Below are 17,165 nucleotides of genomic sequence, written 5' to 3'. Positions count from 1 at the left end.
CTCTTTAGAAGCAGGAACCAAAGCCAGCACAGTGGCGAAAAATTATAAAACATGCTATGATTTGTATCAAAACAAAATTACAAGAAAACACAAAACTAGAAATATATTCCAACCACATATTAGGCAAAGGTTAATAACCACAACATATTAGGCAAAGGTTAATAACCACAACATAATAGGTTTTCAAATCAACAATAAAATCATGAACAACTCTAGATACCTTGTGTTGTTTTAATGGGCAATACCGTCTACAATGCAATGACTGGTGTCTCCCTGTCTGGAGCAAAGAAGAATGAAGAAAACCAAGGACTCAAGGAAGCAATTAGTCAGAGGATTAAGAAGGCAAGAGAGGTACACACAGCCCCCACTAGGCTGAGAAGAGAGGAACTAGACGGAGCCTGGCAACCACCACTGGAGCGCCCGCGGGGATGCCTACTACAAAGTCTTGGGCAACGGGGAAAAAGTCAACATCACCAAAGTGACCAGACCCCCTGGCTTGACAAGAGATTGTTGGTACCCTGAGACTATGGCCCTTGGGCACTCTGTAAGCGTGAAACTGAACCCATGCCTGGAAATCACCTTGCAGTCCAATAACACACAGGCCTACTAAGTGAATCATGGAAGCCTGGAGGGAGCATGGTATTTCTTAGTACAATCCACCACACAGGGCCAAAGGGGCAGCATTTGCCCAAAAACAACGTTCAGAAGGCAGGAGGGGCAGGAAGGACGTGTGTGAATGAAACCAGGAATTCAGAGGGGTGGGAAGAACAACTGTACATTGAAGGCATTATAATCAATGTTATGAAACAAAATGTTTGTTTTTTAACAGAAAATTAATCTGCCGTGTACACTCTCATCCAAACCACACAAGTTCCCCAAAGGGGTAGGTGGGTGGCAGCGGAAGGTGGGGCAGGCACGGGAAATAAAAAAAGATCAATAAACAAATGGAAAGCAGTTCCATCTCACTAAGTGTACGAATGGCAATAATTAATGTTTTGAGGATACCCAGTATGCTGAGGCGATGGAAAGCTGTCCTGTGTATTCTGAGTGAAGGGCTGAGATGATTTGGTGGGAAAACTTTCTGACCAACCACCCTCCGGACACACTGGCAGCTCAATTCTCACTCTCGGAACTTATACACAGAAGCACTGGGCTGCATGAACACAGATGGAGATACAAGGACAGGCAGCTTAGGAAGGGGAGGGGTGGGGCCAGCAAAACGTCAACACCTAACATAAGAAAATGATTCCATAAATTATGGTATCATGGAATGGCATGCGCAGATTTCCCAAAATGTGTTAAATGTGAACAAAGAAAGTGAGGGTATTTTTTAAATGTCTGTATAGATTTCATTCTTAAAATATGTAAACACGAGGATGCAGAATAAAGGGTGGCTGTCTCTCGTTAAGGCTGCACGATCTACACGATTCTTTATGGTTTCAATACTTTATGAGAATATGATACTATTATAATTTGAAGGAAAAAACACAGGTTTTTAAGAGGGAACTTTGAAAGCTCTGACTCAGAACTTCCTCATCATTTCAGATGAGACTCCTCTTTCAGAAGACTGTGAAAGTCAAGTCCTGCACTCACAGCCCAGGGGGGTGTCCTTGACAGAGATGTGCACTGCTATTGCCTCTAAGCAATTTACGGGCTGCTCTATCATTTTCCATCATGACCAAACATCTCCACACCATTTTTTTTTGCAAACCCACCTTCAAGGTGGAATCCAGAAGGGGCTTGGGCATCTCCTGCTGCTGGGAGTGGGCAGCAGGCAGGGGGCTCCAGGTGAGCCAGTACTCGGGATTTGTGGTCACGGTACTGCTCCAGAAAGACGAAAAGGTAGACTTCAGTAACTCGGACCAGGAAGGAATCATTTCGTCGGTGGACACCTAGGGAACAACACAGTAAGAGAGTAATTGAGAAAGACTCCAGGGGCCAAGTTGTCAAGGCCCTGCCTTCTAAATGCCATCGAAAGCTAACATGTAGCACGGGGCCAGCTGATTCTCCGCCATCATGGGTAGTCTTGGTGAAGGTACAGAACCTATGTACCATGTTACAAATGCACCATGCTATGAAATGTTGCAGACTAGGACAAGAGCTGCTTTCACCGTGTTATAAAACTAGGGTGAGAGCTGCTTTGGGGAGGCTGCATGATACATTGTCAGTGAACTAACTGACACAGGTATTTATCATCAGCAAAATAAAAAGACCATTATCCAAAAGAACGTCAAGGTTGCACAAATGATCACGTTGAATCAACTTTAGGCTATCAGTTTTCACATGAGTTACTATTATCATTGAAGGGGATTTGAAACACTCAATGTTTTTAAGCAAATAGGAAATACAGACAGATAACCTTTTGGCTTAATTTAACTGGAAACCAGACAGAATGAAAGAGTCTGTGCCAGTCATGAAGTTCCTGGACATTATGGCAAAAGAACGCTCGAAATTCTCTCTGAAAGATCTGTCAGATTGAATTAGTTTGTTTAACCAGCTTTTGCCTCAGAAAAACCCAACCAGCCAGCAGTGCAAACCGGGAACGGAGCTCTGTGACTATATACCTGTCGATGATGCAGCAGGAACCAAAGGTCTCGCAGCTCCTGCGGAGCCACTGGCGTGTGCTCCAGACAGAATGCCATGTGCTGTGGGAGCGCCTCGTCTAGGTGGGGAGGCCGAGTTTTGCTGGACCTGCTTCCGAGATAAAGAGTGGGCCCTCCAGGAACTGCTGGAGACCAGTTGTACATTCCTTTACCCATGAGCAGCTCCACGGAGGGTGGGGCAGGGGCCCTCGACACTATCAGAGGCGGTGTTAAAAACAGATGACTCTTCAAGAGGTTTTGGCTTTGCAGAATGGCAACTGAGTCCTCTCTGCCTAATCCCCCCTCAAAGCAATTCTGTGCTTAGTTTACACACTTGGCTAAAAAGTATCTAGCCAGAAAAGAGGCTCCCCAGGGAGATATCTGAAAGGGTGGCTTACCGTCTCAGACAAGCCTGCGTTAGGAAATCCGCTATCATTCTGTACTGCCACAGCATAGCCAGGTACTCCATCACGGGCCACGCTTGCACACGCCTGACGAGTGGGAGTAAAGAGGCGGACACTGGCGCAGACAGGGCGGCAGCTTCACTGTGCTTTTTCTCCGCGAAACCCAGGGAAATCCCTTTGGCACTTAGTTCTAAGCACTGGGTTGTCACCAGATTCTTCAATTCGTCTGATCAAGGAGACACAGGCTGCGTTACAACTTAGCGGTCAGGAGACACCCAAGAGCAGTATACAAGAGCAACCTGCTCAACTGGGGCTTACCCATCTTGTCAAAGGTTACATTTATGGCTACAGAATTCTACAACTGAACTAAACAAAGGACGTGAAGATTAGCCCTCTGCTTGGCAACTATTATTATTTTTAAAACTCTAGGGAAGAAACATCGCCTTGAGGCAAAGGCCATCCTGGGATGGAACACCTCTCCGCGGTGGAGCTCAGAGCACAGTACCTGGGCTGACATCTTCCAGAATATTAGCTCTGACGACCAGCCCCCAGGCCCGCAGGAGACTCCTCTTTAATGTCCAGTCAGAAGCAAACACCTGGAGACGACTGATGTCTTCCTGCCATCCACTCTCCCCAAGGGCCGGCATCCGCTCCCTGACAGCAAGGGCAATGCTGAGGACTTTCAACTGTGAGAAGCACTCCACCACCAGCTTGTCCTGAAACGGGTGCGCACAGGAGAGCCCACTTTACAAAGGGGGGCTGACTGTTGAGCAGTCGGCACGTGTCTCAGCAGAAAGCTCATAGGCTTCTTTACTGTGTCCAGAGAAACACCGGGCTCGTTCCCTCCCATTGCTCGACACTTTACAGTAATATGTTTAAAACTCTGCACAGCCTGTATGGTTTTAGGACCAAGAAAAAGTCCAATCTTCGTGTTCACGTCACGCTTCTGGGCATACCTTGAAAGGAAATGGTCGTCCCAGGAACTTCTGCAGCTTCTTCACACCCGTGAAGCCACCGGCCGGGCTCCCCAAGCAGTTCTGAATATGCTCTGAAACAGTCTGAACCTGCTTGTAGTACCTGTACAAGAGGGGCAGGGGCGGGGCGGGGTGGAAAGGGAGAATGGCAGGTAGTGAGAGAGGCCACTACAATAGTTTTTGCCCTATGGGCAGAGTCCATTACATTTTCATTGTGTTCACATTCACGAATGTGTCACAGGCACAAACCAAAAAGACACTTTCAATTCGAACTCACTGCTACCATCACCAGTCCTGCAGCTATTGACACGAGGGCAATGATGGGTCTTACTTGTCTTCATGATCCAGCAGGAGCCGGGGGATCTGGTGCACCAAATGCTTCAAAACCCAGTGCCAGTGGAGGGCCAGCAGGGCCAGGCCGGGGGCGTCCACTTTTACTGTGTCGGCTACACTCCAGAGCCGGTCCCGCCATTGCACAGAACCCAAGATCTGAAAACAGAGGATCCCACAGTGCCTCACACACAGCGCCCAGCAAGAGACCCTCACCACAGACTTCACTTACTAGTCAGTAACCAGACACACACCTGGCAAACAACACACGATCCACCATTCAAACTAGACCAGTGGACTTCAGTGCATTACAAGTCTGTGATATTTTTTCAATCCCCAGATGCCAAATTGGAATGAACCTCTATCAATGTGTGAGATGTGAAAAGAATATTCCTAATCTCATAAATTGACTTTGAAAATATTCTTGTTTTATCAAGCTTCTTAACTAGGAAATAATTAAGACCAATTTTCTTCATAGCTTCATGGTCAACAACACTGGAGACCATCAGATATTGATGAGATCTAAAAGTGACTGAACTCTTCTCACTGATTCTTGTTTTGAAAGTTATTCTTTATCGAAAAATATTTTCACAAAAAAAAGGAAAAATACTTTCACATTAACACAAGGGCCTTTGATATTAGCATTTTAGTTTAATTTCTAATATGGTTAACATGAACATATTACTACCCATCCGCACATCATAGGTTCTTAATAAACCTTCCTCCAATCCTGACACCACACTCTTCTTCCTATGATCCAGCTTCTCTGATAAGCTCAGCCTACAGCTTGAGTAAGTAGAGTGAGAGGGGATGACCCCGCCAGACACCTGTCAAACCATGTGTTCTGTTCCCACACGACCTCTTGACCCATGTAACCCAAGGTTCTGGGATTCCCATTCTTCTCCAGATTATCCAGTTTGCTGTGATCCACACACTTGAATGCCTTGACAAGGCCAATAAGACATAATTAAACATCTTTCTGATATTCTCTGCTTTGAATCAAGATCCATCCGACAGCAGCAATGGCATCCCTTGTTCCACGCCCGCTTCTGAATCCAGCCTGAGCCTCTGGCAGCTCCCCGTCAATGTACAGCTGCAATCTTTGTTGGATGATTTTAAGCAAAATTTTACTTGCATTCGATAGCAATAGTATTAATCTGTAATTTGAGCAGTCTGTTGAGTCACCTTTCTTTGGAATGTTTACAAATATGGATCTCTTCCAGTCTGGTGGCCAAGTAGCTGTCTTCCAAATTTCCTGGCATAGATGGGTGAATGCTTCCGGTGTTGCATCAGCTTGTTGAAGTGTTTCCAATTGGTGTTCCATCAATTCTTGGAGCCTTGTTTTTGGCAAATGCTTTCAGTGCAGCTTACACTGACTCCACCGGCACCCTCGCTACCTCCTGTAATGGTGGAACGTCGACTGGTTCCTTTAGGTACAGTGACTCTGTGTGTTCTTTCCATCTTCTTTTGATGACTCATGAATTCGTCAATTGTTTGCCCATAAAATCTTTCAAGATGGCAACACGTGGCTTAAATTTTCTCTTGAGTTCTTTCGGTTTAAGATATGCTGAGCATGCTCTTCCCTTTTGCTTTTCTGATTCTGTCTTTACATATTTCATTACTATGTTTGGCTCTGTCCTCTCAACCTGCCCTTTGAAATTTTCCATTCAGCTCATACAGTTAGATGTTAATATTAATAAACATAACCACATAAACAAAAACTCTGAGTCATTGTTAACTTTTAAGATTTAGAGGGTTCCTATGACCAAAAGTTTATTCCAGCTTACTGAATTAATTGAACAATTTAACCCATTATATGAAAATGATTTTCTACAAGAATTTAAGCATAGTATAACTGTCAAAATCCAGGTGCTCATTATAAAGTGAATGGACAAATCGTGGTACATCTATCTGCCTAATACAATAAAAGGAATGAACTACTGATACAAAAAGCAATATAAATGAATCTCAGAAGAACTACAGTGAAGTAACAGAAGCCAGAACACTCCTCCCCCCATACACAAAAATAATGCATTAAATTATTCTCCTATGGACATAAAATGCAAGCTACCTATAGAACTAGATCAATGGCTGCTTAGTTGGGGTATGGAGGTGCAAATGAAAGGAGGAATATAAAAGAGCAGAAACTTGGGAAGGCGTTGGATGTGTGAGTCAAACGGCTTCACCTGGGTATGTATATCTGTGTGTGTGTGTGTTGAGTGTGTGCGCACATCAAAACCTGTCAGACTATACGCTTCAAATAAACTCCTATCATTATGACAATTGGACCGTAAGACAATTTAAAATGAGTGCTTAGACTATTAAGAAGAGTTAAATATCTTAAATAGCGTTAGACCTATCCTAACAACACTGACGCTAGCCTGGCCCGTCAGAGTGTCTGTGACAAAGCAAATGGCCGGCGTGCTGCGCAATGAAAGCAAGCTCATGTCCTCACCTCGTGGACAGCGGCATCAGACACCTTCCCCTGGGATGACTGCACCCAGAGCAGGATTAGTGCATCACATAGTTCGAAAAAAGCAGCAAGATTGACCACAATTTCATGGGGCAGGCTGTGATAGCTCTCTGGATCTTTGAGTCGACAGAAATAAAATTAAAACATCCCATCAGATTCAATTAATCTCTGAGCATTTTTAAAAATATACTAAAACAATGCCATTTCCCACACAAAGATAATTACTACTTTCTTGTCTGAGATAACAAAATCTAAAGTCAAATCTTTGTTAATTATTAAACTTAATAGATGAATCAAGTATAGCTATAAACATTCATACAGTCTTACTGAGAAATACAAATTAGAGATTATTTTGTACAAGTGTTTAATTTTTGCAATGTGTCGCAAAGCAACAAATAAGCACATATGTACTGTGTACATTCGAGTATAAGCCTACCCCAAAATCAGCCAAGGCACCTGATTTCACCACCAAATTGCAGTAAAAATGTGCTGGGAAACTCAGCTTCTACACGAGCATGTATGGTGCATTTAATAGCTGCCAAGGACGGACTTTTTCCCGTTTAAAAATTCTACACAGGTTGAAAATTTTATAACATGTACGATGTTCTTTTTTATTTAAAGAAATAAATAAGGGAGAGGGAAAGAGACTACGACCAAACTGCTTTTGAATGTTTACTTTTCAAGCCAACAAACCTAAGTTTCAAGTTCTGGCTCTGCCACTTGCTAGGACAAGACCCTGACCATCTCTATCCCTCCTTTTCCTCATTCATAACACGGGACAATACTTCCCACCTCAGAGAACGGCTATGCAAAGCCAATGAGATCCACGAATCAGGTAAGGACCCGGGAGAAAGCATTAACTGTCTCTATGAGGCAGTCATAGCTACACCCTGGGACACGAACTCGAGGATCGGGTCACCACAGAGAGTGAGGAACAGCGCTTTTTACTTCCCGGATTCCTCAAGACTGGAAAAATCCTGCAGACGCGCGCCCTATGATACTGAATCCGACCACTGGCAGCACCTTTTCACTAAACAGTAAGTTAGTTTAGAAAGTACAGAGTGCCACCCGTGGGTGCTGGCTGTTTGAAAATGGTATCTATGAGACCAAATGGAGAAGTTACTCTAAAGCAGCGGCTCTCCACCTGTGGGGCATGATCCCTTTGGGGGAAGAGGGGGTTTGAAACGACCCTTTCACAGGGGTCGCCCAATTCATAACAGTAACAAAATTACAATTATGAAGTAGCAACGAAAATAATTTTAAGGTTGGGGAAAGGGGTGGTCACCACTACATGAGGAGCTGTATTAAAGGGGGGCGGCATTAGGAAGGCTGAGAACCACTGATCCAAAGCAAGAGTGAAAGAGTCAGGGCAGTAAGCCTGTTGATGGGAAGGGAACTAGGACAGGGTCACGAGGACGTGGGCACAGTGTAAAGAACCCAAGTGAAACCCACAGAACACGACGTGCAAACCGTACACAGGAAAAGACCTTGCTGTGTACACTTTTTCCAAAATGCAGTTAAAATATTTTTTTAAAAACTGAGGCAGGAACAGGATAAACATTAAGCTCAGCACCTGGCAGAGGAAATGCCCAACCAATGTGAGCCCATTATTACTAAGTTAGGGACGGACATGTTTAGAGCCAGGCCACACAATTAAAACGGGTCAGTCAAATGGCCGCAGCTGTGGATGCCTTGCCACTTCTGCAAACCACGCGATGCTCATTAGAAAAATGGTCATACCTTTATGGAATTCAAAGGACATTCTCAAAACACTATTTCTTAACTTTTTGCCACCAACAGAAACCAATTTGGCTTCAGTAAAACTTCGTTTTTCCCGGTCAAGATAGATGATTGTCCTAGAATGATATAAAACAATGAAATAAATAGTCACTAGGTAATAACACTTTTCAACCATAACCACTACCTACTGAAAGCCAGGAACCTGCCAGCCACTCCCCAACCCCTGGGCAAGTCCTGGACCAGAGGAATGGGGGTGGAAACGCTAAAAACCAGGGTGGGTGAGGAAGGCCGATGGCTGGGGTCTGGGACACTGCCGGGCCTCACTGGTGCTTGGACAGGATTTGAGAGACTGTACTGCTTATTCTTAAAACTGGCCACTGGGAAACTGACCTGTGGGGAGGAAGCAGGGCAACAACTGGGAGGAGCACGAGGGGGCTTGTGGGATGCTTGCACAAATGGGTTTAAGTGTGGAAATTTATCAAACCCCAAGATGAGGGGGTGTGAGAACATTTGTGGTAAAGTTCCATGATCTTGTCCTTTCATCTTTCCTGAGATGCTTTGTAGCATGCCCACTGCGTGCCCCATACTCCGTCATAGTGCACTTTTCTGTATCTATGTTATATTTCAATTAAAAGTTATTTTTAAAAATCTGTTTCACCGATAGCCATTGAAAGCTACTGCTGGCCCTTGGAGATGAGGAGACTGGCTTTCAGTGGTTGTTAGGTGAATTCTTAGGTTTGTTGTTTTCTGTCCTGAGAAGTTAAGTTGAAGACATACAGGCAGACAGACTGAAGGCTGACGAAAGGTCACGTGGCTCAAACAGCTCACAAGGAGCCGCTGGGGGTGCGCACAAAAAACTGCTCACACTACCTTCTACTAAAGGCTCAGATCTGATGGGCCCCACCAGACTCTCCACGCCAGCACCCTAATAACATCGGAGGACCCACCACAGTGGCAGAATGAATTCACTGGGTGAGAGTGCAAGGGAAAGTGGTGATGAAGACCTGCCTCTCGCGGGCCTCACGACTTCCCAGCTTCGCCCCCAGCAGCTGTACTGACACTCTGAGCCAGGAGCAGCACGTGAACGCACAGGGAGGCAAGCAGCCCGCGGAGCGGCAGGCTTCACCTACTTGTTCGCAACAGATTCTAAAAGAGCAAAGAGCTGCTCAGGCTGGTCTGTTTGTGGGTCAAAGTCCATGGAATTCCTAAGGATGTCCAGAGCCTGCATATTCCACCGGGGGTCCAGGGGGACCACATAGTCATCTGGTGAAAAACAAAAACAAAACAGTGTTGGGTAGTAGAATCCCTAGGCTGGCAAGCTTCCGTGGAGTGTTTTCATTACGTCACTCTGACCGCATAGGGTTCTGGCGGGGAAGCAGCAGGAGAGGAAAATCACATTGCTGGATGCTGGCAAAGTGGGGTTCAATGGGTCGCATGTACTTTCCCTCCCAGATGCAACCTATCTCGTAGTGCTGACAGTGCATTCCAGCGCACGATAGAAAGGCATCCACATTCCAACCGACCATTCCCCTGCTCGGGTCCCACGACTGATCTGAAAATCCACCAGCTCAGTCACGCATTTTGTCACTGTTACCCACAACAATACTAGCTGGCATGGCAGAAAGCGAGTAGATACAGTTCCTCCTTGTCTGCTAACAGAAAGATAGCCAACTCAAGAGGAGTTCACTCAAAAGCCGTTCCTTTGCCGAGCAGTGGCTCGCACTGCAGCCTCGTACTCCTCTGGCTCCAACACGGAACCTCTCGTACAGACGCAGAGAAGACCCTGACCCATTCCAAAGACTGCGAAGACTCAAGGGAGCGCATAGAACCACCACAGCCTTCCAGGGAGCTGGGCAGGATGGAGCAGCAGTCCACTTACGTTCTAAAGAGCACCTACCAGAACACACGGGCCTACCCAGGACTGCATCATATGGAAAGGAAGCACCCGATAAAGTGAGGTCAAGCCCATGTGTTCCTACAGTGGTCGAGAGCTGGCGGCTGACAAGGGAACCTGCTGCTCCCGCTACTCCGTACTCCCAAGGCCACGGTCCTCCTGTAACTGTAGTCATAATTCCGTTCAGTCACAATCTGGAGAGCACAGTGGTTCTCTCTGTGGATCTTCTCTCCAGCCACTCACCCTCTTTCCGGCAGTGTGCCTAAGGGACCTGGGTTGCCAGCACAGGCATCGGGCATGGCTGCCCAGACCCAATAGCTAACGTAGCTTGATTAATACCACATGAACATGGGGCCAGGAAAATTAACTGAGTACCAAACTTCCAATTTTCCTCAGTGATGCCAAGTTGCATCTAATTTATAGTATTCTAGTAAATATAAGCAATAAAAAGATTGCTCCATTATTTCTTCTTGAAAAAGAAATCTTGAATGCATCACTTGATTAGATCATTTAGGTCGCTAGTTAGTGTATCATCATGGGTTCTAAAACTTTGTCATTAAGGGTGTATAACTTTGATCACTAAGGTTTTACATTTTCTGCAGAAATTGATCCTCTATGTTTCTCATGGTTCAAAATGTAACCTAGTAACAGGAATAATAAATTACACCATGCTATAAGTAGCCAGCATGCGGGGGGTGGGGGGAGGTTTGACTCCCTCATAGTATCAACTGCGGCCTTCAGAAGTCAGTCTGCAGGCTCCCATACTCTAGCAATCAGTGGCCTCTTTTGAAATTTGAAGGACCAATAAATATCTTCAAACAAAAAAGCAGATCTTGCATGTGTATACTTGAGCCTTCTTGCAAACACTGTATCCTGGTGGGTGACTAAAGGTCTTTCCCCGACAGAACCCAAAGGATAGTGGTAAGGGACGAGACGTCAAAAGTAGGTGCAATACCTGTTATGTTGGGTTGCAATGCTTTGATGACTTGACTGACCCCAGCTGAGAGAGAACTCGAGTAAAAGTTCCTAAGAGATGTAGCACTGGCTTCCAAGTGAATCTGGATCAACTCTGTGGAGGAAGGAGAAGAAAAGGTGAGCTTCCACAGCAACGCTGTCCAAGGGAGCTTCCACAATGATGGAACTGTGCTAATGCTGGGCTGTCAGCCAGAGTAGCAAGCATTGCTCAACACTTGAAATGCAGCTAGCGCGACTAAGGTTCTGAATTTATGTTTCATTTTTCATTGGCATGTGTTGAAAATTTAGTAGCCACCTGCAGGCTAGTGGCTCAAGTACCAGACAGCTCAGGTAGGACTATATACACAAGTTCTTTCTTTTTTTTTGCTCTTTCTTATATCTCTCTGAATCAATGAGCCCATGTGCTACTCACTCAATAATCGATGCCTTCACTAGGCTCTCAGGAAAGAGGGAGGCTGGTGTAAATCCAAAGACTGCAGTCAGCAACTTCTACAGTAAGTTTCATGTCTTATACTTCTACAACCCAGGTTAATATTGCTGCTTCCTCTCTTAAAAATAAAAAATTCTACAAAAGATACCAAGGACTCAAGTAGAAACTATTTTGAAAATGATGATCACAACTTATGTACAAAAGTGCTTGACACAATGGATGTTTGTATGGATTATGGTAAGAGCTGTAAGACCCCCTCAACCAAATGATTAAAAAATAAAATACTACAAAATACACAACAGTAACTTGGAGCGCTGGAAATGAAATACCATATATACTCAAGCATAAGCTGAGTTTTTCAGCACATTTTTAATGCAGTTTTCGTGGTGAAATTAGGTGCCTCGGCTGATATTCAGGTTGACTTACACTTGAGTACATACGGTTAAGAGTACAATCTTAGACATTTTCAGTGGAAATGGATTTACCAAAAGCAAAATTACCCAGAGAAGCCATACGCCCTTGTGCTAAAGTCAGCCACATCAATGGATGCTCCTACAAGAGTGGTACGGGAACCTTACTGGCCATTTGAGTCAAGGTGGGGGGTGGGGGGGGAAGGATGTCTGTCTCAGAGGAGGTGATGATGACTGTTGGTGTAAACAGGGTGGGAGGAGCTGGGAATGCTTAGCAATACTTAATGCAGAACCCAAGGAGAGAATATGCCCAGGACTTTGTTCCTAATTGGACACCTTGGACCTAGTTTCTATCCAGCCCTTGGTGACCCAGCCATGTGCCATAGAACTGGGATTTTAAACTCTGTCCTTTCAAGGGCACAACATCCTTCATAGGCCACACCAGAGGAATTCGACATGGACACCCCACTAAGCAAACTAGACTTTATGGCAAAAACGCACCTGTAGCAGACTTAAGAAATTGACAAACACCCCCTTGGACTGAGGCTGAAACACCCAGTTCAGCGGTTCTCAACTTGTGGGTCTTGGACCCCTTTGGGGGTCGCAAGACCCTTTCACAGGAGTCACCCAATTCATAGCAGTAGCAAAATTAGTTACGAAGTAGCAACGAAAATAATTTTATGGCTGGGGGGGTGGCGGCATTAGTAAGGTTGAGAACCACTGCTTAGTGTTGAGAAAAAGCACATGACAGCTATCCCTAGGTTATGACAGTGGTGGTAGTGGCGGCTGGACTGCGATTTGGATGTCCTGCTTTGACAGTGTCTAATGAACGGTGGCCCAGAACTACCATATACTTACTATTTTAATGTTCTTGCTTTCCTAGGACATGTATTAGACTGGTAGGCATGGTTCATTGAAAGTTTTGGCCTATCACTAATCCCCATTGTTTGTGTAAAATAGTGTACAGTCAGCGACTTAAGAGTTTAATTTTTACAAGTCAACAATTCATATATTGCGGTATGTGTAATTTCCTTTTCTCAACAGTGTTTTATTTTGTACCACTGGAGAAATTAATGACACTATCAACAGAACTGCCTATGCCCCAGGGGGCTGATTTATAATGCTCATTGTCATAAAATGGTAACAATGTCCCTAAAGTGAACCAGAGACATTTATAAACCACGGACATATGGATTTTAGCTCACACTAATTCTAGCCCCAATCGAAGAACAATTAGTTCTTTATGACGTGGTCCTGCTCAATACTAGTCCTCATGAAGAGATCAACGAAGACACGGTGCTACAGTAAAGCGGAGTGAAGGACGCAGAAGGTGCCTGGCTATCAGAATGAACAACATCTGGGATCTTAAACACTGTTTGTAAACAAGCAGCCATCTAAGTGAGATGTCACTAACTCGATATGGAAGAAGCACACCAGGCTGGGCAATTCAAAGATTGCAAATAATAAAATCCAAATTCAGAGAATGGCATCAGTGCTTAAATTCTGAACACCTGATTTGCAGAAGGCTCTAGATGACAGTGGAAGCCCAGCTCCCTTTGCAGGGTCCCCCATGGATAAAGCCTCCCGTGACTCCATGGAGCACCTTGCGAGCGGAGAGCCTTGGGAAGTTGGTGATGGTAGGTGCAGTTAGACTAAAATGTAATAACATCTTATCATTTGATATCCCTTGTGATCCAATTTAATGTTTCATTTTTTTATACCATCTCTGCTCCCATTTTTGATTGAGGCCTGTCTGTTTTGTCTGTCACTGTTGTTGGGTTTTTGTTTCCTGTGTTGTGTATGATTTTCTGTATATGAAATCTAGGATAGGCAAAATCTATAGCGATAGGAAGAGGATTAATTACTAGCTAGGGGCATGACACTGGGCTTGGGGAAAACGGGGAGTTAACAATGACTACAAGAAAGAAAATGTCCTGAAATTGATTGTGGTGATGACTGTATATTTCTTCTTAACTTGATATTATTAAATTGTATGATACGTAAATTATATGTCTATAAGCCTATTTTAAATAAATTAAAGTGTTATTTAGGGGGTGGGCAAAAAACCAACCAACTACCTAGATAAAATATACAGCAGCATTACATAGAAAACGAGATGTTCAAGTCATAAGTAATAATATTAATATAGCCCATTTTTAGATTCTGAAATGGAAGCGGGGGAATTTTTCATGGGACATTTTTCTAAGGGCAGACTCATTCAATAACGTTTTTGGAAACCTAGATAAATGCTGGTGCCAGGGGCTTTGGGGTGGGAAGGCGGGGACTTGGGTCAGTGGGTCCAGGGGCTTAAAAATAAATAAATAAAAAGAATAAAAAACAAAATTAAAAAAAAAATGCTGGTGCCGAGAGACCTCCCAGGTGTAACTTTAAGGACACAGTCACCGAGTAATACAGCTGGTGAGGCACAAACACAGGACAGGGCTAAGTGCATGCAAATGGCTTCATTATTCAAATTAAGCATTTCCACTCACCAAGCTCCTGTGGTATATTCTTGGCTAAATGACAAAGCCATTTAACTCTGAGCATCCAATCCTGATTGGTTGCTCGTTCCGTGAGCAACTGAACAGCCATCACCAGCACACCTGGCTCATCGAGCCAACAGGCATCCACGTGCAGGGCACTGAATTTCAGGCTCTCTGGGTTGGGGGAGTGCATAATTTTCTCTAAGTCTTGCAAGGTAAGAGGCTGGCTCCTGAAATTCATTGAAAGGAACAATGTTAGTGCTAGGACATTTTTACATTCCAAAGAACTGAGAAAATGACCATACCAATATCAGATCATAGAGGCAATGGGGGGAAATAATGAGCCGCCCACAAGTGACAATTAAAATATACTGCTAATAAATGGGAAGCCACACTAAATAGTACAATTATGACAGTTGGATAAAGCTGGACCACTTTGCACTCAGGTTTAGTGTGTTGGGGGACAGCCATTACCAACAAGAACAAAACACAATCAAGGGGCCCGAGAGGAGAGAAGAGAAGAGAAGAGCCCACGCTTCCCCTGACCTTGTCCAGCTGCTAGTTTTCATGCTCATCCTGTTGAGGCAATAGGCCAAGATCTGTCCATCACTGCGGACTAGAGAGAGGTCAGAGTCTTCAGTGGCAAAGAGGGCCGAGGGCAGAGAATCTGGCCACAGTCCCAGGGCAAGAATGGAGTTTCCCCAAGCATCATGTGCTCTCAGGGAAGACACATGCTTCTCCACTACTGCATGAGCAAGCTGAACAGACAAAAACACACACCAAAATATAAGTGCTAACATTACGCGCAAACGAGCAGAGAGTAGTTACTGGTTTTCTAGGTCCTATGTGATCGGGCCGACAGCACACGACTACATGTGACCATTTCACAATAACACACATCTGCACTCTTCAATGCACACCTTGAGTGAAAGTCTACTTTTCCTGGGGATCAATACATTTCATGAGTGCAATCTCTACATTTAAGCTATATTCCAAGGAAGTACCCAGATAGCAGAACTCATAGTAGCAAACTGCAGTGGCTGACTCTTTTAGAACATTAATGTTGCCAAAGATAAAAACCATTTCCTTCTAGTTAATAATGTAGCACATGATAACTGAAGGAGCTGTTGGAAACACTTTTGCAGTACCGTCCGGTTTGCTGGTGTATGCTGGGAGCAGACATACACTTCACCGCAGGCTTCAGAAAAGGCGTTATCCAAGCTCAGCCCTCGCTGCAGGTACTGGACAAGGAGAACAGCTGTCTGAATCAGAGCCGACACGGAAGAGGTTGGAGAACCTATGAGAAAACATTGCACCTCTGAAACTACTGCCCTCAGATACTCTTAAAAACGGAAATTACAAGTAGCACCTAGCGTCTTTCTAAACCACCCGCGAGTTTAGGTTAACTAGTGAAAACCATGAGCATGTGGCTCTTTTTCAGAAGTCACTATTTGGGGTTGCCTTGACAACAGCACCCCAACAGTTGGTGGGGGCCTGTGGGGCGGGCACCTCAGGAGATAGGGGAAGCATGGCTGCACACATCAATGCCACTGAGTTGTATGGGGAGAAACTGTGGGGCTGGTGTGTTTCCCTGTGTATAGGCTCAAGAACAACCAAATGAATAAAAATTTAAAACAACCTATAAACAATTCCATTTTTAAAAAAACCCAATGGAATTGTTAAATTCCACCTTTGACTCAAACTCCCTTGCAGCCCATCCAGGGTCTGGTTCCAGACACAGTGGACATGGGGACACATTCAGGTTCCCTCTCTCGTTTTCTCCCACTGCCTGCAGGTTCCAAGTGACCTCTCATTCACAGATGTGATAAGCCCTCATCATACATCCTCCATTCAGTACTGACCGGCACCAAGGGTGACAAAACAAGCAAGACCTCCCAATTGTCACTAACTACGTGCTTCTGATCAGAAACTAAATCTCTCTGAGCCCTATCTGTAAAATGAGATAGACCTTACAGAACTGATGTGAGAACTAGGTAAGTGACTAGTACTGTACCCAACATCCCCAAACTCAAACCCTCTGCCATCAAGCCCATTCCAACCATACAGGACAGGGTAGAACTGCCCCAAGGGGGTTCTAAAATTGTAACTCTATGGAAGTAGAGCCTCATGTAGTTGGTAGTTTTGAACTACTGACCTTGTAGTTAACAACCCAAAGTCCAAACTACTACTCCACCAGGGATTCTTACATAACCCATAATATTTACTCAAACTGTTTTGCTTATTGCTATTATTTCTTTCTTATATTTTTTCAACAATCAAGTGAACACTTTAACAACTCAAAGTTTCCTCTTTGTTCCTCTTTCATGTGGCTCAGTGACGTCCGTAAAGAACGTGGGGTTGTCTTCATGGGCCTGCCTCGCGTTCAAAGCACTGCCCTTCAAGGTGCAGCGTGGGCCCCATTATTGCCTGGAGAGCTTGTCCAAATCTGCTTCCACTGCCTCACCCACAT

The 17,165-nt window shown here is 44.6% G+C and overlaps 1 protein-coding gene across 2 annotated transcripts in view; it reads right to left on the bottom strand.

Moving 5' to 3' along the window:
• Nucleotides 1–17,165, bottom strand: part of MDN1 (midasin AAA ATPase 1) — a 140,666-nt gene that overhangs the window by 42,956 nt on the left and 80,545 nt on the right. For both annotated transcript variants that reach the window (XM_075554768.1, XM_075554767.1), the window contains exons 47-59: nt 15,844–15,992; nt 15,242–15,453; nt 14,705–14,925; nt 11,353–11,466; nt 9,634–9,766; nt 8,504–8,619; nt 6,746–6,879; nt 4,292–4,449; nt 3,943–4,063; nt 3,492–3,702; nt 2,981–3,212; nt 2,565–2,691; nt 1,716–1,892 (exon numbers count right to left, since the gene is read on the bottom strand). In XM_075554768.1, the coding sequence (XP_075410883.1) occupies nt 1,716–1,892; nt 2,565–2,691; nt 2,981–3,212; nt 3,492–3,702; nt 3,943–4,063; nt 4,292–4,449; nt 6,746–6,879; nt 8,504–8,619; nt 9,634–9,766; nt 11,353–11,466; nt 14,705–14,925; nt 15,242–15,453; nt 15,844–15,992 (2,105 nt within the window). The remainder of the gene's footprint in view (nt 1–1,715; nt 1,893–2,564; nt 2,692–2,980; nt 3,213–3,491; nt 3,703–3,942; nt 4,064–4,291; nt 4,450–6,745; nt 6,880–8,503; nt 8,620–9,633; nt 9,767–11,352; nt 11,467–14,704; nt 14,926–15,241; nt 15,454–15,843; nt 15,993–17,165) is intronic.

This window comes from Tenrec ecaudatus, chromosome 7 (genome assembly GCF_050624435.1).
Source record: "Tenrec ecaudatus isolate mTenEca1 chromosome 7, mTenEca1.hap1, whole genome shotgun sequence".
NCBI classification, from domain to species: Eukaryota; Metazoa; Chordata; class Mammalia; order Afrosoricida; family Tenrecidae; genus Tenrec; species Tenrec ecaudatus.
This window is presented reverse-complemented; position numbering and strand designations above follow the sequence as displayed.